Source organism: Gavia stellata, chromosome 4 (assembly GCF_030936135.1).
Source record: "Gavia stellata isolate bGavSte3 chromosome 4, bGavSte3.hap2, whole genome shotgun sequence".
Taxonomy (NCBI): Eukaryota; Metazoa; Chordata; class Aves; order Gaviiformes; family Gaviidae; genus Gavia; species Gavia stellata.
Genome location: NC_082597.1, coordinates 77,566,153 through 77,594,111, shown reverse-complemented (window position 1 = coordinate 77,594,111; position 27,959 = coordinate 77,566,153). Strand labels below are relative to the sequence as shown.

Sequence of the window (27,959 nt, the reverse complement as noted above, 5' to 3'; positions counted from 1 at the left end):
GGTGCTGCTCCCACTCACCAAGCGCATTTGGGGGCTGCCAGCGTTTTCCCTCTGGAGTTTAACTGGCCCGTTCCCGGAGAGGCACACCAGCAAGGTCCTGGTCAGAGGGCTGTAGCCACACGAGGGCATGGAAAAATGGCAATGTAATCCTACAGGAGGTAGCTCCCGAGGCAGAGAAGGGGTTTTGACAACAGGGACGGATCTCCAGTTTCCTTTCCCAGGTTTTACAGCCAGTACCTGTCTCGGTCCCTTGATCCCATTAATGAAAACTTTTGTGCATCCACTGCTTCCTTTAAAGTCATCGTCGTAACTCTGCCCCTTCCACCTGCCCTTCTCTCCACAGACCCTTCCCACTCAGCCTCTGGAAAGACATCTTTATAGTTATGAGGCCATGTATTTTGGAAAGACAGGACAACAGAAAAATGACAGGAAGCAGGAGTTAGAAACGCTTCAGTTCTCTTCCACGTCCCGGCCTCTGCCTTGCCGCAATGCCACTGTGCCACTTACCTTTGAGACAAGGACAGTAACAGAAGGTCCTGTAAGGCTCTTCTCTGGCTCAGAAATTCTTGGACCATTTACAGGTTATTTAAAAGATAAACAGACTACATGTTCTTCCATGGAAACAGAGTATGACATAGTCAGTGACTCCGCTGGAAAACTGAAAAGTCATCACAGTTAAACTTGTATACCTAGCTATGGAGCACGATAAAAAACCCCAACACTTACTACCTAGGATTTAAACATGAAAATTGTAAACTTAATTACATGTCAATGAACTGGCTCGCATAGAGAGAGCTTAGTTTATTCAAAATACCATAGTTGATTTGCCAGGTTAAACAGTAAGCGGCTTTGTTTTTCATTAACTCATATTAATAAGAAAAAAGGGAAACAGGTTATCTTGATGTAAGGCAAAAGTAACATCTGAGAACAATAATATATATTTCTTATTTCCCCAGTTTCATACTGTTGGAATATCCTTTTTAGCTCTGTCACTTCATATTTACTTTTAAAACTATGCCAAGTCTGTGACTACATCTCAAATGTAAACCGTGCTCTTGTATATTCTACACCAATTTATGGAGTGGTTGCCTGTATGATGGATTAGTAAAATTCTGTAGCGTGTTTTAGGAATCAAACACAGGCTCTTTATCAAAGCGTTCAGAGACATCAAGCGTGTTATATATTGGCCACAGCGTAAAAAACAGATTAAAACATTCATTTCTGGTATTGCTATATTTTTGATTCAAGCACATTAGCTGTCATTTTTTTCCCCTGTATGTTTTCAAAAGAATGACTTGTTCATAACAGGTTTAGGCAAGCTGGTGTAGGGAAGGGAATATGATCCTTTCATCTATTAAAAACCAAGAACTAGACTTCCCCTACCAGGAGTCAGCAGAAGTACAAGCACCAGAATTACTTATGCCGGAGGACTACACCACAAAACTCAGAACACGTAGAGAAAAATCCAACTGTTTCCTTGAGCAGTAATAACGATCTGACCAGGGCAGCACCAGCTAAACCCCCACCACTGACTTTTTCATACCCTCTAGGTTATGCCTAAAGTCATGCACTGGAAATGACTTCTGGTGCCCAGCACGGGGGAAGAGACTCAGGTTGGCTTCCTCAGTGGAAGAGGCCACGCTGCCACCGTATCACCACCAAATGCCCTCCTGCTCTCCACAAGCCACATCCCGGGTTTATCTGCTCAGTAATGATTTATTCTACAATCCGCTTGCCATGTTACAGCAACGGCGGCAGGGATCTGTGAGGCAAGAACAAAATTCTCAGGTCTCCCAGTCGACTGAAGCCCATTAAGGAATAAAGCAAGATACCTATGGAGACTTGCACGTGAAAAAAACCTAAGTATTTCTGACTTAAATAATTCGAAACAGCGCACACAACTAACACTTGCTAGGGAAGCAAGCTGATCTTCTTGTAGCTCATCGGCACCACACATTGGATTTTTCTCTGTAAAAACATAACAAGGTAATTATCGGTGCAAAAAGGATTAGGCTCCGGGCAGTTTGCAGAACTCTTTCCTCTAGCAGCTGTGCAGTATTACCATTTTCAAAGGCAGGACTTGAAGACTTATCAGCATTGCTATCTAAGGGTCTTTCTTAGGCTGTGTAGCCTAAGTAGACACAACAAATTCTCAACTGTACATGTCAGCACTCGCACTAGGCAAACTTTGGTTTCCCCTTAACACACAGAGGATCAGATCAGAGATCAAATGTCAGAGTCACTGATGACAGGAGATTAAATCAGTTTAAATGGAAGCCAAAATAATAGCAAAACTTTTTTTTTTTTAATTATATCTCAAGCTTTATGCAACACAAACATGACATAATTTTAAGGTCAAGAGAGTAGATGGACCTTTTGAAGGAATTCTGATTTAAGACCCTCCAGAAAGACCGAGGGTGACCGCTAACACGAATTGTGGCTAGCCTCGCTGCATCCGGAGGGGGCTGCTGGGACACTTGGGGACGGTCGCCGGACAAATTCAGCAAAGAGAGTCTCCGAGGAATCTGAGAGTCCCCACAGTGCGAGTATGCTGTCACAAGTAGCAAAACCCGCGAGTTTCACTACTCCCGTCCATGATGGCCTCTACTTCTACCGGCTGCAGAGGAAGCCAGCATCTATCCACCTCTTACCAGAGAGAAAGCGTCGTCGTGTTAGTCGCTCCTATAACCTGCTTGACACAGGAATCGGCTTTCCCGCTAGTCACATGTCACGTTAGGGCTGTAACAGGCTGGAGCTGGCCACAGTTCGGCGTTAGCTTAGCAAGGAAATAAGGGCATCTTTCCACAGCTCTGCAGGAGACCCCTCTGCTACTGCACAGTGGCACGCCAGGATGTTATTCTGGGTCCTTTTTCCATATTCAAGCAGGCAATTTTATCAACCACTTGATAAGTTCAGATTTCATTTCTGCTACCTATTCATTTGGTGTTCGATCCATACCCTCTTGTCTGACAAGAGCTGGCCACCGGTCTAAAGGAGGTTTTGAACTTGAGCTTCGAGTGTGTCTGCAATCTTCCCAGAGGTGCCGTGGTGGGTCTTTCACCTCTCTGGTTTCCAGAATGAATCAGAAGCAGGGAAGTGGGGAAGTTGCAATAATAGCTTCCAAATTCATCTCCAGAAGCAAAGAATCCAGACTCTAGAATAAACACACATTGCACTTCTTTGCAGCATTAGGGGGGCTCAGAGAGAACAAGAGACAGGGTCTGGAGCAAGAGCTACAGACACAGAATTACACAGTACATTGACCATATATGTGAAACCTCGCATGAATACATACTTGAACATACAATGTTAATACCTCAAGTGTCAAACACAAGTGCATGCACATAAACAGTGGCAAACAGAGCTGGGAACGCAAAAATCAGACCGTGACATGCTAGAAGAAAAAAGAAAAAAAGAGGAAAAAAAGCGCCCTAGCTCTTGGTCTTGCTCTTCATGTTTCCTTGGTCTTGTATTTGGAATACAAGCAATACAGAATCCGCATTGTAGTCTTCATATCTCCGTTCACAATATCTGTGGATACACCAACCAGAAACAACAAAACCAGATGGGAAGTATTAGCAATCCCTGGAACAGAAATAGACTGCAACTGCCAAAGGCAATCTTCCACCTTTCCCCAGTTGTAACGCAAACTTAGACAATCTAATTGTAACAAGAAGCAAAACAGACACTACAGAGCTAGCAAGTTATTTATTTATTAAATGAACTTAAGGAAAAGGGACCTTCACTGCACTATCTTGCTGGAAGACAGGATAAATAATGCATAGTAAGAACTAATTCTTCAGTAGCAGAGAACAGAGTAGACAATTTAATAGGACTTTACAGCTTTAGTTTTTTATGATTCTTCTATGGCAGGAATCATGTTGGGAATTACCTGACACACTATTTTTTGGTTGTCATCTTTCCATCATGTTTTGCTGCTGTTGGCTGTTTTCTTTTTTTCATTTAATTTTCAGCTTCCATGTTCTTGGCTAAACGAACTGCTCTTGTATTTAGTAATTGCAATGGAAGAGGCTAACTGATTTAGAGGGTTTACTGTTCTTCTTACAGCGCTGTAAATCACTGGGAGAAAGACTAACAATGAAACACTAGTAAATGAGATCCTCGAACAGTCTAAATAGTGTAGCTGTAGTAAGTACCCCTAAATCATATTAAATTCAATCACTAGCTGAGGATTTTCCCAGTGAAGCTAAAGCACCTGCAGATGTTGGCACCAATAACTCTTATACTGATCAACTCCGTATTTGAGGCAGTACAGAATAGCCAGAGGGAAGGAAAGAAAGCATGGGTTTATCTCCTTTCATACAAAAGGTGGATCTCAGCATGGAGACCTGAGCTCACACAGATTACTCTTTTCAAAGTTAACGTAAAGAGCTTTCCAAACTCCTAGCTCTATGCAATATGGCAAAAAGCCCACAATTTGTGCATGCCCATTATGCAAACTGCCAACATCACCAAAGCATCAGTGGAAAAAGAAAACAAAAGAAAAAACAAAGAAAGTCCTAAATTGAATCCTTCTCTCTCCATGATGCCACGGGTTACGTACCAAACACGTGCACCCACTTGCTTATGAATAACTAACGGGGGAAGAGATAATGCTTTCTATTTTTAATAAAGTTTTTATTTCTTTGTTCAACAACAAGCTTTTGATGGGGTGAGGTTACATGCCCTTCACTTTGCAAGGGGTCAAGTTAAGCAGTCACAGCACCATCCATTAATGTAGCCTCATTGCACCAGGAGCTAGTCAAAAATTTTTCTGTGGAGCATTTTTTTAATTGGAAAATTGGACTCATCCAAAGGAAACTACTTTTTTTTTTTTTTTTGTGGTGAGGCAAGAGACTGGAACACAAATGTACATTAACTCGGCGATGAAAGCATTCACTTGGATGTAGGAGATCAACATTCAGCTCCCAGTTCTGAACTAGGCAGAATAGCAACTTAAAACCTCCGTATTTTGCATTCAGGAGACTGACCCACCAGCTCTTCTGGGTTTGAATAGAGCGCTCAGTGTTTCTGATTTTCAGGACATATTCTGCAAGGTGTCTTCCCACAGGAAACAAGCTTGTTTTTAATGCACTAAAACTTTTTATGAGATAGGAAAATAGCTTTCCCTCCATCTCAGCTGCTGTAATTTCCCCAGGAACTGCTGCTGTTTTAAATCTTTAACAAATACTGACTTATTAAACAGTTTAAGTTTAGCGTAAAGTTACTAAATTTATAACAATCCAACACTTTTAGTATAGCAATAAAGATTGTTCAAAACAATTCTCAGCTTTATTGCTATTCATTCTGAATGAGGAGCTATGGGGCAGACATTAAATTAAATGTGTCAGTGTCACACTGCAGAACCTACTTTCTTCAATTACCCTAACTTTTGCTAAGCCAGAATATTAGCAATTCTATTCCAGACAAGTTTGCGCATCACGACTCACCTTCAGAGTTCACAGAAAAATTCAGCAGACCTCCATCTGTCAGCAAGTCCAATGCAAGGTTAACGTTGTGAAGCTGTTGATGAGAGAGAGAGATCAATATAACAGAAAATATTTTCCACCCAACGGTGCAGTGGCCAGGTTTTAAAATGTATTTCTCCAGTAGCTGAAGATACTGATTCATAAGTATGTACTCATATTCATCTCCTTAGTTTTGATGGAGTGCTCTTCAGAATTTCAACCAATTAGCATATAAAATCGATGTAAAATCCATCTGCAGCAAAGCATATCCCATGAGGTGGGCAGAAGAATCCATTTATTTAAAAATAAACCTTGCATGTGAAAGTTTTGTGTTAATGGATGTTTCCGTGGGGAAAACAGGCTAGATTCATAACTGGATCTAATAGATGCATGGAATTTATTTCTTTTTTTTTTTTTAAACAATGCCCATATGCTTTCCACATTTGGAACAAACAGAAAATACATAAGGAAAAAGTTCTCTATATTTCATTCATAATTACAAAGATTGGAAATCTACTGATCAGCTATATTTGTGAGCTAGAAGTTTATGCTTTAACATATAAAGGTGTCTATACACAATAACAGTAGTGACGATATCCTTAATATTACTCATGAGAAATTAAGCACATGTCTATGAATGAAGGCTGGGTTTTCTTCTGGTTTTTCCTCACTTTTTTTTCTCTCCCTTCCCCACATAAAAGCAGCATCACACGCATATGCAGTAGTCATGAATGATTTTTTAAAGTAATGTAACATCCCATTGCTAGCTTCTAACAGCTTAAGGGCAGTTGTTTACTTGGCTGGTAATTAGCAAGCTCCCTTCCTTCTAATGAACGAACTTCAAATTGTCTCTTTGTGTACTCCTTAGGCTACCGAGCAATTTATCCTTTGGGAGGCACATCATAACTGCTGCTGTGCTGTTCCCTGTTATCTTCTGACAATAAGCACAGGGGTCCCCCACACATAAGCCAAGCAAAAACTGTGCGCTCTGAAGTGAAGCAATAGATTTATGTTTTACCTGGTTCTCTGATTTACGAGTAACAGACTGACAGTTTGGATTTGGGCTTGTTTTCTTCCCCTGATAGCCAGCAGACAGGAGAGCTTAAGCTCGTACAGATCTACACAATTTTCTGATCAGAATGAATAAATCAAATGTTTCCATAATGAATCAGCATAGGTAAAAGGGGCACGTTTCCCTCTCTGTAACGCGTATAAGATTTGCAAGGAACGACAACAGGCAGATTTCAAACAGACAGAAATACTGATAATTACCAAAGAAAGACAACCTAGAAAAATAAGTTGTTTCATCCAGCTGCGCTTCCAGTCTCAAAAGAGCTGGACAATTCTCTAGGATTTACAACCGGACAGAGGTCAGGGCATTAGGAGTATTTCAGTTCTGGGCCTGTTTTGGCAAAAGTACCGAGTTCACACAGTTTTGATAAGCACAGGGGCACTCCTTCATCATCTTCATCATCTCCCAACTGCACAAAGTTCACCCCTAATTTCATCCTGACCTGTTTTGTGATTATATTCTTTGTCTCAGAATACAAACCTTTCTATACACGTGAGCACCCAGAGTTGGACTTTCTTTACAGTTACCTGTAAACCTCATTTTTTGGTAATAAACACCAAAAAAACCTGCAACAAACCTACCCACATGCAGTGTTGTCTTCTTGCACCTGCAGGCAGGTCACCTCCCAAATTTCTGCTCCCACTTTCCTCACCCCTCCTGTCCTTCTAACGTGGGCTCCTACCCTCCCTGCCTCTTATATTTTGTTTCTATTTCCTTCTCACTATCACTGCTTCCATCCAATTTCACAGAATCATTAAGGTTGGAAAAGACCTGTAAGTCCAACCATCAACCCAACACCCCCATGCCCACTAAACCATGTCCCACAGTGCCACGTCCACACATTCCTTGAACACCTCCAGTGATGGTGACTCCACCACCTCCCTGGGCAGCCTGTTCCAGTGCTTCACCACTCTCTCAGTAAAGAAATTTTTCCTAATATCCAGTCTAAACCTCCCCTGGCGCAACTTGAGGCCATCTTCTCTCGTTCTATCACTCATCACTTGGGAGAAGAGACCAACACCCACCTCTCTGCAACCCCCTTTCAGGTAATTGTAGAGAGCAATGAGGTCTCCCCTCAGCCTCCTCTTCTCCAGACTGAACAACCCCAGTTCCCTCAGCCGCTCCTCATCAGACTTGTGCTCCAGACCCCTCACCAGCTTCGTCGCCCTTCTCTGGACACACTCCACCACCTCAATGTCCTTCTTGTAGTGAGGGGCCCAACACCAAACACAGCATTCGAGGTGTGGCCTCACCAGCGCCGAGTACAGGGGCACGATCACCTCCCTACTGCTGCTGGCCACACCATTTCTGATACAGGCCAGGATGCCGTTGGCCTTCTTGGCCACCTGGGCACACTGCTGGCTCATATTCAGCCGGCTGTCGGCCAACACCCCCAGGTCCTTTTCTGCAGGGCAGCTTTCCAGCCACTCGTCCCCAAGCCTGTAGCGTTGCGTGGGGTTGTTGTGACCCAAGTGCAGGACCCGGCCCTTGGCCTTGTTGAACCTCATCCAATTGGCCTGGGCCCATCCATCCAGCCTGTCCAGATCCCTCTGCAGAGCCTTCCGACCCTCCAGCAGATCAACACTCCCGCCCAATTTGGTGTCATCTGCAAACTTGCTGAGGGGGCACTCGATCCCCTCACCATCATTTCCTCTCCTTGTGATTGATGAGGTGTAGATACTCGCTTCAAACCTCAAGCTTTCAGCTTGAATGAAAGTCAATGCACTGCATCGATCATAACAGTGCATGTGGTTGTCACCACATTTATAGCACAAATGACATGTTTTAAATCTCAGCGAAGGTTACATTTTCATACTTTACTGTACCAATTAACGTCTAAAATGACAGGGAGTTAGAAAGCACAGGGGAATTGAAAGACGTTATTTTATGTACAAATGACAGTTGAACTATGGTCGCTCAATATTTTTAGTTATATTGTCATCCCACTTTTCATCCTGTAATGAACATCAGAGGAGAAACAAATGCTAAATACCACTTTGGCAAACTCTTCAACAATAAGTCCAGTACTTGGAAGTAACTTTGCTGAAATGAAATTACTAGGTTGTAGAGAATTGTACTGAACCAGTACCCAACCCCATTATATACTTCTCTGAGGCCACTGACCAGCACGTGCAGGGTAAGAACTAGAAAGTCTGAGCTCTGATTTGTACCTAAAACGTAGGGGTATCTCATTTCTTGAAAGAGATCTGTGAGGCTTGAATAGGGCTGATCCAAAAAGAAAAAGGTTATCTATGAAATTTTAAATCAAAAAAATATTCATTGACTTCCTCTGAATAAAGTTACTGGAAATGTTAAAAAATTATTTTCAAGTCAATGGACTGGAGCAAACAATTTTGGGAACTGAGTGCAGGAGGAGAAAAGGAAGAAAAACAACTGCAAGGAAATGCTTTGATTTTGTTTGATTCAAGCCTTCAAAATATATTTTCCAGTTCAGAATCATCTTAGATTAAAAAATCCGAATTTTCCTAATACTTTTAACAGTCATCAACTAACAGCAATGAATTTTTGACAAAATTTGAACCCAGGTCTCCAACAATTGTGCTTTTAAATGTTTTGACAAAAAGCTCCATGGGAGTATTTATTAATTAATAAGGGGCCTCTGAGATTTTCATTACAAATAAATACTGCCCAGGGAGATTAACTGCAGTGAGGTCAGGAATCGGACGAAAGCCTCGTCTGTGCCGGGAAGCTGGAATGCAAACCACGCCAGAGGAGAGATTCCCTTCTCAAGCAGCTCTCAAGCAAAAAGGTTCTGACACATTTCACCTTCAGATCTAACCAAACATAACCCAGGAAAAACAAGTTACTCTTTCAAGATTTTCAGAGCTATTCAGTGACCCAAATGAAAAATCTCTACCCACACTACAGACAATTTGAAAATATCTCAAAATGTTTCAACATCCTAGAGCTGTGGAGGAGGCATTTACACCGGCAGCCCAGCACACGCTACCTTCTGGCTGATGCCACCTTTTTCTTTTAAAACACTGATGAAATCTGCCTGGTAGAGGTTGAAAAAGGAGTCAAGCAAGTCTGGCTGGGTAGGTTACAGCTCCCTGCCTTGGGGGAGGAAAAGATGTAAATTCTCAAGAGCTTCCTAAGCGCAGAGGGGGCCTTCAAAATCTTCTGGTCATGTCTTGATTAAGGTATATTTTTAGGACAGCGTAAGGAAACCTATAGGGATCCAGTTCTGTTATGCAAGAGATGTCATCCACTTAAAAATGTTGTTTGCAGGACAGACTTGCAGGAGAAAGCATATCAATTCCCTGCCACACAGAGCCTCTGTATTTCACTGGAAGGCTTCAGAAGTATGTATCTGCCTAACAAATGCAAGTAACAATAGTTTGCCTCCCATGAGATAATAATTAATTTTGAAGAAGACATTGACCTGTTCCAAGGTTTTTTTACAGCACCGAGTGCGTGCATTTGCACTGTCCCAAACCACCATCCTGCAAACACTGTGCATGCATATGACTTCATATGCAGCAGCAGTTAAAGCAAGAGGCAGAGCTCTTCACTGGCATACGGAAGTATTAAATACACAAGATGTTTGAAGCCTTGAGCTCTAAGTACTTAAATAACAACCTACCATCTCCGTGGTGCTGGCTGGAGTCAGGAAGAAATCCCTTAAATTCAGAAAGTAACCCTCCAGTTGTCCAATTAACAGCAGTAAGATAACTCCATCTGCAAACTAGATGAAGAATGAGCTAAATATTATTTATTATGTTGGCTTTTAGTAAATTACTCCGATAAATGCCATTCTAGCGATAAAGGAATTTAAATGGTACTCTGGCAAGCAGACAGCCTAATGACTCAGCTCCCTCAACTCCTTCTACAGTGAACTTTTTATTTAGTTACATAAGGCTCCCAAGTTCATATTAATGAAAATACAACCTTGTAAAAGGACAGCTATTAAAACAAACTATTCCAGATGTGAAGAGACTTCAGACGACCACAAGCGACAAACATGTAACTATAAATAAAAGAAAATTGCACCTAGTGCCTGAATTTTATGACAAAACACTTGCAAAACTTCCTTTCTCACAGTTGCCCACCAGGAAAACCCAAAAGAGCACCGGAGCACGGCTCCGCTTTTCATCTGCACAGCATAAATCACAGGGACTGCCACTGCACAGGGGTTTTGAACGCCTGGAGCAAAGCGAGAGCTGTGGGCTGATTTCTCCCGCAGTTATTGCGTGCGTGTCTGCAGAAGCAGGGAAAGAAAAAGCCACAAGGGATGTCCCTGAGCTCATTTCCCATCGCTCGCTCGCTCCCCAGAGAGGCACGGGGAGGATGCTGCGGCTCCCCAGCTCTGTACGAGCCGCCGTCCACCCTCCCCGGAGGCAGCAGCAGTGGAGGAGGGCAGCGGAGGTGCGGTTGTGCCTCTCTTCACCGACGCCCAGGGAGGTGATCCTGAGGTCCCTAACGAGAGCTTCTCTTGTAATTTCACGGACTCTAAAGAAGCTCGACGTTCAGAGGATGGGATTTTGAAACGTAATGAAAATCAGGCCTTCCTACCGTGAAGCAAATCCAGCATTAAAAATCACTAAGCACCAGCGATCAACTTGGTTTTCAATTTAATTGTCAGAACACCTTTACTTCCATCCCGACAGAAAGAGCATCCATAGGAGTTGGGCAGACTCCGAAAATTACTCCCTGTAGCATTACAAGGGCAGCACTCAATACAAAGCTATATTTTTTCATTACTTATTAGCTTCAGAAACTTCAGAGACTGAAGCCTGATATCTTAACCTGAATCTAGAAATAGTTGCTATGTTGCTAAGTTTCAAACCACTACAACAAAAAGGGGGAATCCTAATGGTGAGAGGAAACACTCAAATGGCTGACAAAACAAGGTTAACGTGCAGCTTAGAGCAGGCTACCTGAGATTCGATGTCTTTCACATTTAATCCTAATTTTCCAACATGCTGGTTGACAAATTGCAAGAATACCTAAAGAAAACAGAAGGGGAGGAGAGGGTGGAAGAAAAGACAGCTTTTTTCAGTGAAGTCATGAATTATGCTTTACCTTACAAATTTTGCTGTCTATTAAAAAAGTAAATTACCTTTTTTACAGCATCCAGTTTATCTGGAGCGCGGCTAAATAATTCATCAAAGGCATCATCTTCTGTGTAAAAACAGCATTAATTGGTATTATTTGTAATAACTGTCAGATCAGAGATTTAAAGTGGCTCCAGAAGGAGAAAGGTGTTCACACCTTATAAGCCAAGGAGGAAAAGAGTCGTAGGGAGATGGGGAAAAATCCTGCTTTTGTATTTATCAGAGGACAGGGTGACAGCCTTCCCTTCAGCATGACTACATTAGAGAAAACAATTTACTTCATTCAGCTCTGTAATTTTCGCCTGCAGAGGTTCTCAAGATTTGTGCTGCCATCAGTCTGAGCAATGGCTAAGTTTCGCATCTCTACAGTTTATCTCTTTTCAGTTACCTTTTTTTTAACCCTGAACCTCTGAGATAAAAATATTGTAAGCAGAGAAGAAGAGCTATACATTTTACTGCTCCCCCCCAACACAAACATCAGTTACATCAAATTTGAATAAAAACAGCCCCCTTCCTTCCAAAAACCACAAACTAGATATTGGGTTTGGAGACGCTGCCCTTGCTCTGAAAATTCATGGACCTCGAAAATGACCAGTGCTGCCATCCAGTTTAAAGGCAGGCACCGAGCTGGTGCCAGCAGCGCTGCGCCAGAGAACTAGCGGGAGTTTAAAGACTTCCAAGGAAATGAGATTCATCAGAGTCCCTGTGAACACCCACCCTCACCTCAATTTTCTGCCCAGGTTTAGCGAGAGCAGGATACATCTCCTCACGGTAACCCGGCCACAAGACTGCTCTGCTCCAAGCATGAACAAAGCATTCGAAACATCCTTAAAAATCAAGGGCACTCCGGCAGCGTAACTAACTGGAGAACCAGTTTCTATGGTGCAGGAAAGCAAAGGCAGCTTTGCTTAAGGAAGATTCCTTCCAAAAGCCAGCGACAGAGAAGCCTCTGCTGCGAAAGGGTTTCCTCGGGCTTCTCCGTTCTCCCTGTCAGGGCTTTGCTGCAGGAGCAATGTCAGGGAACAGGTGAATCCATCAAACAAATCACTGAGCAACAGTCTGAAACCTGCAACCGTCTCGCAAACTAGAGAGCCCTCTTCTGGAGCCACGCTTTGGGATTTCTCTCTTTGTGAAGCAAGCTGTGTTAAAAATAGACGGATGCAGCATTTTGAAGAGTGAATTGCAGATTTCTTTCCAGCAGCATCAGCCCACTGGAAGAAACACCTAATTACAGGGGTTTTTTCACAATTTCAGCCCACACTAGAGGCCACTCAGTGGAATAAGTGATATGTATGTTCAATACCTATAGTTCACACCTCTGCGAAGGATGGAAATGCTAACATCAAGGGCACAGCAGAGAATTAAAATGGTTCCGTTGATTCTTTGGGGATGCAACGTGCTCCTTTGGAGCAAGGAAGAGCAGCTCCCACTGAAGCCTGAGCAGTGCCCAGACCTTCTGCAGGCCCTGCACACATGGACACTTTTCACCTCAAGTGTTTCACAGCCCTCAAAAGCCCTAAGGGTAAAATCTTGGGGGCTGTTGGTTTTACTGAGCTGCCATCCATAATCAAGCACCAGTAGATTTCAAAATCTTGTTTGCAAACTGCAGAAGGGAAACCACATTGAAACCGGTAGCTACAAGAAGCACAATTCTCAAGTCATTATGCTCATAGAGAGTTCCAACAGTGAATGAGGTCAATGCCTAAATCCAAGACATACTTTGTCCCCAGCCAGGTCTTCTCTGTTGGGTCATCAGCCCACTGTATCATTTCTTGTCTCACCTCCCATCTGTTGCCTGTAGTCCATGGGCAAAGTGACCACCCAATTTCCAAACTATATTGTGTTGATATGAACAGATATTAGCCAAAGATATCTGGGGAAAAACACTAGGGGAAATCCATGAATCTCCATTAACTCTAGTGGGAGCATACTGATTTTATCATGAGGTAAAAATGGATCAGAATTTGGTGTATAATAGCACATAACAGTTAAACACTGAACACAGCAATGCCAGTACTTACTTGACTGCGCTTCTAAATTCTCTCTAAAAATGCAATAAAAAGCAAGAATTAGAAAAAGCATTCAGCAGAACTAATCTTATTCATAAGCAAAGCTTATTTGGGCCATCAGCAATCTTGTAAAGCAGGAGACACAGTACAAAGTGCCATTAACTTCATGTCAGAGTAACTTTACAGCAGACGTTTTTAAGTACACTGTGTATCTGTATCAGCTCTTGGAACTATATGAGATTTTAACTGGCCCACAGACCAATGAATATTTATTTTATAAGCACAATCCATAATATCCTCTTCCAATAAGCTCGTCATGGTATTAGAGTTTGAAGATGTTCTAGCATATAAAAGATGATAGTAGGAAAATCTGTTTCTAGTTCTTGGAATGATGTTCATATTGTCTCAGTATATAAATGGTATCCTACAACTTAACTCCTTTAATAATGACAGTACCTCACAAACTCAGCAAGCTCAAACCTTTCCTTCACAGTAAAACAAGAAAAGAAGTGCCTCCTTTCTCTTTATTTAATAACACAATAGCAAAAAATTAAAAGTAGATTTAAACTACTGTGGCTTTAGAAAATTTCCAGTTTAGTCTGGGACAGGTAAATTTACAGTACGTGATTTTTATTATTATATTTGTTACTATATTCTACGGCAATGACAAACACTAAGCCTCAGAAATAGTCATACACATTATTTTAGAGAAGTTTATATAAAGAGTAAAGAAGGGTATTATACCATAATACCAAATCTGAAGAGAAAAAAAGAAAAGGAAAGAAATCAGAGAAACAGTTCGCATGCATATGCATGCCTAGGTTTATGGTTTTTGTCATCATCATGATCACAGCTATTTTTTCTAAGGGGGAAAACACCCACAATATTTCCTTTCTGATTGACAGTGTAAAAACCAGATATATCCCCTCTTACTTGTTTTCTGTGATACATTCCACTGCATTTGCTGTCTTTAATCCTCTGGAGGTGTTCTGTTGAAAAAACAGTAAATATTTTTGGGTTTATTATACAAAAAAAACCCCATAAGCATTAATGAGGCTTTCATGACCTGTTTGCTGCCTTGAGCGCTTACCAGAGGGCATTTATTCAAGTCCAGTACAATTAGTACAGGCACTTTGAGAGGCTGCTGCTCCCTTCTGCTCTCTTTACTCTTCAGCCAGAAGTTACCTACTTCCCCATCAGAGGAAGCCCAAAGGAGAAGCACATGGTCCCTCAGCTGGTGAAGTTCAGAGGCTGGCATATTCACCTGGAGACTTGGTTAATCCATCAGGCTGCTTTGGGCAGGCAGCGATTTCCTTGTGCACCTCGCTGCGTTAAGGACTCTTCAGCTCCACAGCACTGGAGGTGGTCACCTCTGCCTTCTGATAACCTCACGCCGTGGCCTGCCACCCATCAATGAATCCCCCCTGCAGAGGACTTAGGTTTGGTGGGTTGCTTAGATTTAGGTTGGCAATTCTGAAGCCACCTGGGATCTTTGCTTATGCCCTCGTATCTTTTTTCCTCACTATAAATCTCAGTACTCCACATAACATCAAAAAAGCAGTGCTTCAACCCAACCGACAGTCTGAAGAGGTAGGAGAGGATTACATGCCCGCTGCTTTATTCAGGCACCTGGCAAACATCTCTTATCACCGAGAAGTCCTTGGTGTTTGCCACTCTCTCCTTGCAGGCAGTGAAAAACATTCTCTGTTTACATACTGAGTCAACTCCATTGGGTCAGTTCATTGCTGAAGAGGAGCGCAGCCAGCCCCACCGGGCACAGGCAGGTCCTTCCTGCAGGCACATGTTGAGGAAGCCCAAGGGAGACCAGAGAAGGCCTGGCCTTCCTGCAACATCTCTCCCATCCTGCCCTCCGCCCCTCTTCTGAGCTACGCCTTCATGAGCTTTCCTCACTTCTGACCTCATGATTACCATTCCCATCAGGGGCCTTAACTTCTCCTATGGGGAATCAGCTCGCAACGACAACCCCATCACCTCCATTGCCGCTGCTCTTTTTCTCAGGGTTAACAGCCCTTTCCGATGCTGCGGTTCCACAGGTAATCCCTCCCGATTTCTGCGCAGCTGAGGCACTCGCAGCCCCGTAAGGCACTCGGCGGAGGGCTGCTTTGCTCAGAGTCCGAGTCACCACTGACCAGAGCCACACGACAGCAGCATCTGGCTGTGGGCAGCAATGCGTAATTTGGACTCCATTAGATACCCGAGGGACCGTTCCTCTGCTGAATCGCTCGGCTGGGACGGGGCCACAACGGCTACCTTTGCAGAACCAAGCCCCAGAAGAAGCTGTCTCTCCAGGACACTTTTAAACCTCCCAAAGAGACACACGTAGCTCAAGGGCATGCTTCATTTCAGTTCCAGTTATGATCCTCCAAAGAGGGAAGAGCGCTAGGCCATGCCATACAGACCATGTGCCGGGCTCCCAACACCACTGAATTGCAACCCCTCTGTTAAAACTGTAACACGGTGGTGCTAATTTTTTTAATTATATCCCAAATTGTTGGATATTTGATGTTCTCCTAAAGTCCCAGAGTTGACTTTAAGAAACAAAATAGAGGAAAAAAGCATGTAGATCGCAGCTTGTAGAGAAAAATACCAAAATGTGACCCCAATGAAGGGGGAGTAAAACTTCCCTTCCCCTAAAGAAATAAATCCTCAGCATGAAACCAATGTCATGATTTAAGAATGAACGCTTCTATTTTAAAACACTTAGAGATAGTAACAGCAGAATTTCTTCTTTTTCTTCTTTACAGAGATCAACAGCTGTTTTCATTTTGGACCATTCCTTTTTTTGATCAAGGAGAAAAAAACAGCGTGGTCTTTCTACCCTTTTAAAGATACAGCATTCTGAACCAATCCCAAAATGATAGTCTAGTCCAGCAAACTCGGAAATTAAAAGGCAGAGTACACAAAAAATACATGTATCTCTTTCACGGCTGCACACACATTTCTCCCTAATTCTAAGCAGACTAAGTCTTGTGAAAGGTCTCTAGGATCTACTGGAACAAATATTAAAACTATAATTACCTCAATGGTGATTGTTTCCACTTGAACATTTGGAGGCATGGCCAGGTTGGGTTGGAAGTGCTTTGCTATTGCAACCAGAAGATGCAGTGTGCTCAGTAAGTCCTTTGTCAAGATAGCTATTTCGTGTAAAGAAAGAAAACAATGCTTAGTGTGCAAAACAAGGAAATCTCACACTAATATCCTAAATTCTCCCTGTGCAGATGATCCCAAAGTCATGGAGGGCCATAACAGAGGTGGGACATCAGACTGGGGTTTATATATCACAATTCAGCAATACCACACCTTAAAAGTCCCTTCTGTGAGACATACACGTGGATGCTGAAGGCTGTTAAGTGGTCCATAAACCACACACTTAGAGGATGCAGCTTGCACGACCCAGTCAGGATCAGATATTCCTGTCTCACTTGTGATTCAACTAGTCATTGAAAACAGGTCGTTTACTGTTCTGGCACCCCTTTGCCTCATAGCAGCCTTACGGCAGAGGAAGCCCCCGGATGGATCATTTTCTCCAATTTCACTTCTGCACCTACATTCCACACTCCATTTCAGCTGACTTTCTTCCAGTTGCAAACACTTAGCCACAGCTTCCAGAATCACAGAGAGTTTCTGTCGCTGCTTTTTTTCTGTTAATGCGATCTTGTCAACATCCAGCTTGAGAGCGCCTAGGTTTTCTTTGACAGAGAGTCCACAGGAAGGAGAAGGATGTATTTTAACACCACCATAGGAAAAAAAATAAAAATAAATCAGAAATATAAAATGACAGCAAAGCACACAAAGTCTCGTTTTAAAGGTTTGCTACTGCTTAATAGCTTCCACAGCACAGACCCACGGCTGTTAAACTCCTGCGCTCTCTGAAAGCTTCCGTAAAATCAGTGAAGCTCTGCAAAAGGGAGAGGACTCAAGTCATCCCTTTCAGCATCACCTCCACCCCTAGCACTCCACATTCTTCCTTTTCCTAGTGGAAGCTGCAGGAATCTTACAAGTGAATCTTTCCTGTAGACAGTGCACAAAGGTGATATCAACTCTCATATATAGAAGAAAACCCAGCTCATTGCTCAGGCAAGTAAACTATGAAAATAAGCCAAACCTGTTCACACTGCTGTCCTCAGCCTAGGTGAAAAGGAGATACGATTTGAAAGACATCCCCAAAGAGAGTGAAAGGGGAAAGAAAAATGAAGTAGGGACAGGAGAGAGAAAGAAATAGAAATGGACCAACAGGCTGTTCCAAGAGGTCACATCTTTATTCAAGCACCTTGTAGTATAGAGAACCTCTCACATTTTCATCAGTTCCAATTCCAGCCCAGTGCTTTAGACTGAGAACTTTTTCTTTTTTTTTTTTAAAGCTGGAAAACGTATAAATTGTAGTACTGATTCCATCTAATGTTTCTGGTAGCACCACAAGTCAGACACCTTTGTGCTCCTGGCTTGTGAAGCCCTCCCTCCCTGCAGAGGCACTGTAATGTCACACTTCGAAGTTAACCTTTTTATTATGTTAACTAGCAGGTAAAAAGACTTTCTTAGACGAAAAATAGTTCTATAAAAACAATAGCGGATCAGAATTGCAATTATCACAGACTGTTCACAGCGCCCCGCTTTCTCTGTTAGCGCGAAGCGAGACTCCAGCAGATCGCTGCTGTTGCGGTTCATGGGGTTTATTCCCTGATCTGGAAGTTCCTCGACGATGCATTTGCGAGCTAAACTCAAAGCAGCAGCTTACCCAAAAGATGATGAAGTACCAGCCCATCATACAGATCTTCTTCCAGACTTTTAACTACTATATGTTCCTCTTTCAGAGTTGTGTTAATCCAGTCAATCAGTAACTGCGGAGGAAAACAAAGCAGCTGGCAATTACATTCTTGTTTAGACAGTATGGTACTCGGTGCTACACTTGCTGTGTTTCACCTTTCTCTTTAGTCCCTTATCTCACATCTTGGTTTGCTCAACCCCTTTGTGCTTTTCGGTTGTTTTTTAAAGGGAAGTTAAGTATCAGTTAGTTCTCCCTAATATGACAAGGCTCACTGGCCAATTTGGGGCAAATTTTCAAGTGGGACAGACATCTCACAAGTTGTATTCCTATGAGTTTTGTAGAAATAGTTATACAGGTGGAGAAACAGATGCTATTCCCGCTTCCATTAGGAAAAAGGCTGCAGAGTACAATTCCCAAGCCCTGCCTTTATTAGAGAATTTACACACATCCAACCGTCAGACAGACGTCTGTAAGAAAAGAGGCTTCACTCATTCTGTCGGCTGTTTCTTGTAGTCATCCCTGTTACTGGCACTCCTCCCTTTCCTCTCCTATTTTTGTTTTCTTTTTCTCTCTGCAATTTTATACTAATCTGTCTCCAAATACCTTTTTTTTTTGGTGGGGAAAAAAGTGGTTTGCTTATTTTGCTTTCTTACATGGCAGTCCTTCCATCGCCCTTTCCAATATCCCTCCTGCCTTTGCAAGGGGAAGCTGACCAGGAAGCCAAGGGCTCCTACAACTGGAAAGGAACCCCATTCCCCATTCCCAGTTACATCTCTTGGGCCATGCAGCCCCTTCCTTGAGCACTGAGATCCTACAGAGGAGACCAAAGGAGCTCCGCAGCACTTCCCCAAGCATGTGTTTTATCCGCATATGCTGATAAAAAGGGAAGAGGACCTGCTGAAGCAGAACTGAAAAGCAGTAGCTCCAGCTGGGTCTTAATGAGAACCTCTTGAAAGAGGGATGGGTATTGCTCGTACTGCTATCATTGCTACAAGTGAGTGTCTAGAGTTTGCTGTGTGGGTAATATCCTCCTTACTTGCTGTAAACAGAGGAGAAAATTCACAGCAGATCCCTGTAAGTTAGCCAACATTAAAAAAAATACGTAAAAAGCAGTTTGAAAAAAAAGTATCTCTGAGATGCTTGAAACTGCACAAGAAACAAAAATACCTGGCTCCGGCACTTGCCTGAACTGAGAAGCTGTCAAAGGGTGCGTAATATATGTCCTCAGCTAAGAAGTAACGAGAATTTTCTAGAGCAGAAAGCTGTGCTCCTCAGATAATGCTTGCAGGTTAAGACCTGGCGATGCTTTAGATGTGTGAGGGATAGAATGGTACCCCAAACGTAACGGTGCAACCAGACAGAAGTCAGAAAAGCAGAAACTACTGCTTGAGTACGGATCTATGAGATTCCTTGTTTGCTATCTCAGCTCTGAACAGCCACCTCCACAGCCTGCAGCTCACGAAGCTCTGCTTCCAGTGCAGTTATTGGGGGCCACTCAGCTGCAGAGCAGAGTGTTATGTCTAAAAATGGATAAATAGGGAAAGGAGAAAAGGAATACTTAAAGAAGTTTGTTACCGGCTTCCAAATGTAACCATCTTCTATTTTACACGCAGTTCAATATTTATAGTAACTACAGTGAGCCGTTCCACATTCCCTAGTCCCCCGAAGTCATCTCAAAATGAAAATGCAGTGGAACAGTCTTTCTTCCAAGTGAGTTTCTTTGCTTCCCTTATTCTTCCCTTGAAAATACCTCCCTGTCCCCTGCTCTACCCCAACCTCTTCTCTAGAGGAGCCACGAACCCTTTAGATCAAGAAGGCCACCAGTGGCACTGATGGGCACCCAGAGGATTGCCTCCCTTAGGTCCCAATTTCCACCTCCTCATCATCCAAAGAAAAGAAATTAGACAGTGAAGAACAGTGTTTCAGGAGTCTCTGCCAGGAAACAGATTAAGCACTGAAGCTCACAGAAGTCTTCATAAACTGAGGAAAGCTCTTCATTTTTGGCAGTCTGGAAAGGAACAAATTCAGTGTCTCTGGAAAGAACAAATTCAGTGTCTCTGTAGACAACATAATTGCATTTTGCAGCACCACCTTTCAGATCTTCTCTTTTGTATAAAAACATTGTGAAAGCCTGACACAAAAATTAAATCTTTTTGATCAAATGTGCACGAAGGTTTAAGAAAACGTAATATAGAAAAGCACATATTTATGGATTTATGAATGCCATATAATACATACATCAGCACATAGCCTAAGCTGGTTTCCGTAATATTTATAACAATTTTAGTATCTCTGTAATGCAAGAAGTGCTGGTCTCATAAGAGACATGCCACTTTTCTTCCAGGAAATTTCAGTATGCTACCCTTCCCCTGGGCTGTGCCATTAGAGAAACACGGTGATTGAATGCACAGGGGAGATTTTCAAGATTACTTGGAAATGAAGTACTTTCCCGTGAAATAGGATTCATCCTTCACAGTTACCTCAAGCAGACAATGTACCGTACAACAACTTGAAATCTTTCCTCCTGAATTCTTGGTGATTTGCACACCCTTCATCCCTTCTCCCTCTGCTCTATGCTCTCATCGTCAGGCTGCATTGCAGCCGAGCCAGCTGCCACTGGAGGTAGACGACAAGACGGAAGACTGTTGCACATTAGCACAGCAATCCTAAAACTTGTTATCATGGGATCAGGGCAGCAAACCTGCAGGTATCTGAACATCTCTCTTAAGTCACAGCAAATGCTGTTTGCTTTTGGTTGTGGTCCACTGTTCCAGCTGGATTCTCATTGCTACTACACTATCATTACAATGAAGAAGCAGCTGGGTACTTCTGGCGTGGCTCATCCACATATCCCAAGTTAGGAGAGGTATCATACAAGAAGAAACTCGGGTTTTAAATCTACACTCCGCTTTACACACAGCAGCGACCACTCTTGGGTGATGTCGCCATTTGAAGCTTGGTCCTGTACAGCCCCAGACACCTTGGCACAGTGCTTAAGCAAAAGCTCTGGTTTACTTCTGTGGAGCCCAAGGGCCAAAAGCAGAGCTGATCCCTCTCCATAGAGAGTGTGGGACTGGGGTCAAAGACTTGGGTAATTTACAGGGCTGACCATTAACACAACAGGCTAAAACAACTTGAGGTGAGGGTCAAACAATATAGTAAAATAAACGGTACCAGTTTTAATTCTTCCAATTTGGGATTGTTGCTTGAGGTGGGTTTTATGAGTTTCTTTTTTTCACCTATGAAAGGAAGCAAACAAGATCCATTACAATTATCAGATATGACTAACGCAAGTTTTCTCTAGAATCTGCTATGAGTTTAATATTACCCAGTATCACTAATTGCCATATATAGAAACATTGTCATTTTTTATTTTAACCGATTCCTTATGAGCAAGAAAATGGCCTATCAGACTATTACGACTGCTGTTGGAAATTATGCTCCCATGTAATTCAAATCAATAAGATCTAGACGGACAATTCTGGAAAGAGAAGAACAAACTTGGTCAGATCCTTATGTGCGAAATTTAAATTTCGGTTAAAGAATCAGCTACAATTTGTGTTGCTTCATCGTGATCTGCCTCTAGAGAGTCAGCAGCCAAATTACACACAGAGAGTTACTTATTGCTGATAAAACCAGACCACTGCACAAAAATATATGATTCATTTGTACTGCACTTTTCCTGCTTTGTCCTTCAGGTCATTCCTTGGATCTTTTTCTGTCCTGGTTCGTAAAGCACCTACCTTGAGCGATGACATTCTCAGCTATGAATTGATTAAGTGCAGCAGGCTGTGTAAACACATTTAGAAAGTCTGGATCCATTGCCTTTTCTCACTCCTGGTAAACTGGTAAAAAATATGGAGGGGAAAAAGGAACATGAGTAAAGGCATGTAAAGATCAAAACCAGTGCTAAGAAGAAAACAAAACAAACTGAAGCGGGGGCAGTTTCCATTTGATGACTTGTTCATTGCTTTTTAAAAAAATCTGAAAATATATTTAAATGCATGTAAAGAAAAGTAAGTTAAAAAGAAGTTTCCTTTTTTCTGTTAATCATCAAAATGTAGGAAAAAGCCCTGAAGCAGTAAAACTTGCCTTAATTTCATCTGTTTTATCTGAATTAGATTGGTAAAATCCTATTTCAACTGAAACGAAAAAGCTTTCAGTTCCTAGCTATCAATGGATATCTGTTATAAAACTGACCAATACTTAAGAAGTATTAAATCAAGAATACAGTAGTTGCTAAATTACTGAGACAAGCTTATAAATACAAGCAGTTTCCTTTATTAGACCAGCTGGTATAGCTGTGGGGAAACAATGACATGTTTCTGGGTAGACAATCCCATCTTCATGTTAGATTAAGTTGCATGGCTTCTCAAAGGTTTTTTTTATTTTAAACACAGATTGGAAGACGACTTCCCTTCCCAACCCAGTTGTCCTCAAATAAAAGCAGAATGGCAATACACAATACAGAGGTGAAAACACCTTGTCAACAAACACAGAACTATGGGTGAGGTTTTCCAAAACAGCTAGGAGTTGTGTTGGAGGACAGCAAAAGTCAGAGAAAGGAATGGGATTGTGAGAGCTGGGTGGGGAGGCTGCACAGCCATCCATACACACTGTGCCACCCAACACCCAGCTGAAGTCCATCTCTATCACCAGCAACTATCTACGAGTAAGATGCTGGCAATGATACCTCCCACTCTTCTAGGAGCCATGACTCAAACCCCAGTGCAAGCGGAGATGAGTCTGATTTTTCAACCATGGGTATGTAAGGCTGTGCCATGCTGCCTACACAGACAACACAAAAGATAGAGCCAGGCTCTACAGATAGCTTACATGGTAGGAAATGTTCAGTTTTAAGTGATTGCTTTTAAACCTTAATGTTTGCGTAAATGTTTTTCAGTCAAGTGCAAAGACTGAAAGTCAGTAAAAAGTTACAGATAGTAGAATCTGAATAGTCTCTTTTACAAACTGTATTATGATGCAAGAAGTAGGATGGCTCTGTATTAAACCAAATGTATGTTGATTTAAGTGCAAGAAATCAGAGTGATATGCAACTGTACAAATAAATGCTTGTCTGCAGAGGTGAAGGGAACTACAGAAGGATCACAGCCCTGAGCCCTGGACAATCATGGCAGCGTACAGTTTGTGTCATGGAAACATTTGTACTAGCGTAAGAGATGTCATCTTTCCCGACAGTCCTAAAATCTAAGAAAGCCAGAGTGAAGGAGACAGTAGTACGATGACCAGGAAGACTTTTCACACTCCTCTGAATCATCAAATCCTCAAGTTGCACCAGGGGAGGTTTAGACTCGATATTGGGAAAAATTTCTTTACTGAGAGAGTGGTGAGACACTGGAATAAGCTGCCCAGGGAGGTGGTGGAGTCACCCTCACTGGAGGTGTTCAAGGAACGTGTGGACGAGGCATTGTGGGACATGGTTTAATGGGCATGGTGGTGTTTGTTGGTTGATGGTTGGACTTGATGATCTATCTTACAGGTCTTTGCCAACAGTAGTGATTCTGTGATTCTGCTGCTGGACGCAGGGTACCTGGCAGGATGGACTGCTGCTCTGCTCTCTGGCTGGGAGTGCTACCTCTTGCAGATGGGAAACGCTCTCCCTTCTCTCTGAAGTTCAGTGCTGCAGGGCCGCTGTAGGAGACGGGAGGCTGACTCTTTTTGTTCTTTTTTTAACAGAAAGCGAGATGCCCCATGTTAGACGTTCACACAGGAGAGGACTCCTGCTGTCTACCTGAGATGTCTGTATTAGGAGCCCTGTCTCTCAGGGCTCCCGATGTAATGAGCAGACATGGACAGGCACCTTTAAAGAGCAATCCAGAGCATTTAAAGGAGGGTCTAGCCCTGGCTTGCATTTTTCAGTTACCTGCTTCATTCTCCTATCAAACAGCCAGCCTCAGCTGCTACCGCAGGTGCCTGAAGCGAGTTGCGAGGATTACCCAGCCCCATAAGCACAGTGGAGTAAGGGAGTTGCTGCAAATGCTGTCACACGCTGCCCATAGAAGATCTCCAAAGTGACATTTCTCTCTTTGATAGCTTTATACGCCAAACACCATGGTGCCACTCTGCAGACTCTCTCTCACGTATGTATTAAAGGCTCCAGACAAAGTGCATTGTGAACTTGTATTTTAACAGGGATTTTGCCAAGCCAAGAACATTGGTAGAAAATAGCGATTGGATGCTTTTGCACATCAGTCTGGTAAAACAAATTAGGTACAAAATTCCCAGCAAGCCAGTAAGGGAAAGAGTCACGAGAGAATTAGTTTCATTATGGTGGCTGCAAAACTGAATGCTGGCTCTAAAAAGGTGCTTGGTACAATAAGATGGGAGAAATTGAGTCATTTAGTGCCTGAGGAACAACTGAATTATCTGAGACAAGACTGCCCAGATGAAATTAACTGAGAGAGAAAAGTTAATTAATACAGAGCAACCTAAGGACAACTTACTTTTAAATTAGGTTTCTGACAGCTGTTATGCCTTGGGAAGTCCTGCTCATAAGTCTTCTGTAATCGACTCTGTAAACCACAACTCACACTAACTCAGCTTTGCTGCAATACTCAGCTTGCGTCTCTCTTACACTTCCTTCGGCTGTTTACACACCAAAGTGACGTGTACTGCCTGCCGCATCCTTGGTGTCGGTTTGGCCAAGGAACCCAAACATCAGAAGCCACTCTTTAAAATTTGGAAGCCTGTAAGAAAAGGCCTGAAATTAAGGATTTGCAATAGCCTAAGTTAATATCCTCTAAGGCCTCAGTCCTGTGTCTCCTACTCAGTCAGAGAGTGTGAAAATTGCTATACGGGTTAAGACTAGCTAGGTTAAGACTATCCAGTCCCGTACAGCACCCAAAAGCAGAAGCTTAGGGGAAAAAAAAACATAAACAGAGCAAGCATATACAGATACTTCCCTGAAACACTTCAACAGCCTGCAGCTCAGCCTTCCTAAATCAAAACTGGGGTCCTGGTAATTAGAAGCTGTCAACACATTTACTTCCCATGAACTTCGCGTTCACCCCTTGAATAGCCGTATCTCTCACCATTCAGCAGCAAGGAGCCAAAGAGCGTGGCTTTACCTTGCTCTGACCTGCCACCTGCTCGTGTCCCCTGAAGCTCCCCACTATACCCAGTGCAAAGACCACCAACTGATTCACATTCTTCACATCGCCACGTTACTACTCCATGTTACTACTGTACTACTATACTACACCCTCAGCAGTCATCTCTTGCCGAAACTGAGGAAGCACAGCCTACATCTTAGTCGTCCTTCACAGGGAAACAACTCCATAGTATCCTCGATCATCCCGGTCGCCCTTTTCAGAACTCTCCCCAGTGCTATCACATCCTTTTTGAGGTGCTGGGAACCAGACCTGCACAGATTTAGGGAGGTGCACAGCAGCGTTCACTGCGTCGTTCTGCGTTCCTTTTCTCCTAATTCCTAACGCTGCATGCTTTTTTGATCACCGCTGAGCGCCGAGCTGACACCTTAATGGAACTATCTATTATATCCCCAAGATCGTATTCCCAAGTAGCAACGCTCCACTCAGAGCCCATCATTTAACTGGAGAGCTGGTATTGTTTTTTCCTCCGTGTGTTCCACCTCACATTTATTGACATTGATTTCCCACAGCCATTTCAGAGCCTGAGAACTGCTCCTTAGCATTTAATAGACTCATTGCTTATGACAAATAATTAGCATTCACGAGCAGTCCTTCATGTAGCAAGCTGCATTTCTGTGAGGCTTAGTCCTAGACAGCAGCCTTTCAGAGAATAACATCCTGCAGAAACAACATAAAATGGAACACAACTGGGTTTGGCCACCTTCTTGGGGCTAGCTGAGAAATTGGAAGGGATGGAGGACTTGGTTCTCACATACACGCTTCCATGTTTGCTGCAACCAGCCTCTGCAGCCCATCGTTCAAATTTGCTGTTCAGAGCTGTGACTGACTTGCTGTTTTTTCCAGCCTCCAGCACGTGTTATTTATCAGTACTTGGAAAAGGGACCATTGTAGGAGACAACTGCTTGAATACTGATTGTAGAGGCATTTCATGATGACATTTTTAAATAAAACTGAGGTTTAATTATTGACTATTCAAATGAAATGGCATAATTTGGTCCTTCATTCCCTGAGCACATCATAGATGTACAGACTTGTCTGTTTTAAAATCAAGGGGTGTTTTATTTCTCCTGTGCCACCTGCTGAGGCAGCCAACAAGTGAATTTTTCTTAGGCCAAGAGCTAGACTACTGCACAATGTTGCAAAGCCACAACTACCGATAAAACAACTAATTCGCCAGCTGGGTCAGATCAGCTCTCTTTTCCTCCATGAGTCTTCACACAGTCTGGCTCCCAGGTATCCCTGATATACGATATAAAGCATTAAGGAATTACCAGTGGTCTCTGGCATACAAACTAGCTGTAGAATATACATAAGGCACTTACCGATGTTACCACAGTGTTTCAACTGGTTTATTTCCTGTTTGAAAAGACAAAAGCCCTACTCCGCATTAGCTCAAACACGTTTCCTGGGAACAGTTGTCTAAATAGATCACACAAAGGAGGGAACAAAAACCAAGTGGGAATGTTAATAGTAATATTTCTGCCTTCAGAAATCGAGAATTAAAAAAAAAAAAAAGAAAAAAAAGAGACTATGCATTGTGTGCCCACTTTAAAACTTACTTTTACTTCCTTGTTTAGTACCAGACCTTTCAAGAGCCATTTTTGTTCATTAGCATCAGAAGAGATGTCGTCTTAGCAAGAACAATCCACGTGGACACAGAAAGTCTTACAGTTAAAAAAAAATAAATTAAAAAAGCACCCAAAAGAGTCCCTTTTCCCAAACTTACTGTTCTCTCCTTTAATAATTCTCCAGAAGCTCTTCCAAGATCTTCTCACAGCAAGCACAATGAAATTTATGGGGAGAGGGGACTGACCGCCAGGCTCGGAGCGTCCTGCGCCGAAGCTGCAGCCTCCCATGCAGGGCAGCGCGAAGCACGCAGAGTATGCGAGAGGGAAGTTGCGCCGTGCGGTACTGACTGCTCTTAAAAACGAAACCACAGTCGCATCCGGAACTTAATTGTCTATGTGCTTGGTCCCTGCTGGAGACTAAAATAAACGGAAATACAAATGCAGGAAACGTGCAACTCTGCAGCTCCTGAAACACCAGAAAGTATTAGAAAGATACGATCATTATTCCATGGTACTGCATGGCATGGCTGTTTGCTAGTCTGCATCTCTGGGGCGACTCATAGTGCATGTTTTCTTTGGATGTAATAATAAAACAGCCAACAACAAGACAAAATCATCACACCTTCTACTCAGGGTCCTTTGTGCATTTTATAAAGCAGATCAGCACTACTCTGCTTACCTGGTAGAAGGAGAAACCTAGACAGGAGATTAACTCATTTGTCCTTAGAGAGCTAGTTAGCCACACCAGGGCCCAAAACGCTCATCTGAGACAAGAGCTGTCTCCACTAGGCAGTGCCGCTGCTCTTCCTTCCCTTTTCCATCATCGATTAAAGAGGGAAAGCTCC

At 42.8% G+C, this 27,959-nt stretch overlaps 1 protein-coding gene across 2 annotated transcripts; it reads right to left on the bottom strand.

The window, feature by feature from the left end:
* Window positions 1–1,676: 1,676 nt before the first annotated feature.
* PARVG (parvin gamma) lies at window positions 1,677–27,429 on the bottom strand. Of its 2 annotated transcripts, none has more exons than XM_059816125.1 (13): window positions 27,273–27,429; window positions 22,157–22,258; window positions 21,588–21,652; window positions 18,384–18,486; window positions 17,197–17,337; window positions 16,667–16,782; window positions 14,561–14,616; window positions 13,640–13,662; window positions 11,624–11,685; window positions 11,442–11,510; window positions 10,148–10,249; window positions 5,451–5,523; window positions 1,677–3,531 (listed from the first exon to the last, which is right to left on the bottom strand). In XM_059816125.1, exons 2-13 carry the CDS (start codon window positions 22,233–22,235, stop codon window positions 3,452–3,454), a joined length of 969 nt encoding a protein of 322 aa, XP_059672108.1. In that variant the 5' UTR covers window positions 22,236–22,258; window positions 27,273–27,429; the 3' UTR covers window positions 1,677–3,451. The 2 variants fall into 2 exon arrangements, with proteins under 2 accessions (XP_059672108.1, XP_059672109.1); XM_059816126.1 differs by lacking the exon at window positions 27,273–27,429 and adding an exon at window positions 24,878–24,913.
* Between the last annotated feature and the right edge of the window lie 530 nt (window positions 27,430–27,959).

Excerpts from the sequence above, each read along its gene's own strand:
- PARVG (XM_059816125.1), bottom strand. The coding sequence starts at position 22,235 with ATGGATCCAGACTTTCTAAATGTGTTTACACAGCCTGCTGCACTTAAT. Across the intron at positions 18,487-21,587 it reads AATTGGAAGAATTAAAACTG|TTACTGATTGACTGGATTAA; the intron begins GTACCGTTTATT and ends TTTCCTCCGCAG. Across the intron at positions 14,617-16,666 it reads TGGAAACAATCACCATTGAG|AACACCTCCAGAGGATTAAA; the intron begins GTAATTATAGTT and ends TTTTTTCAACAG.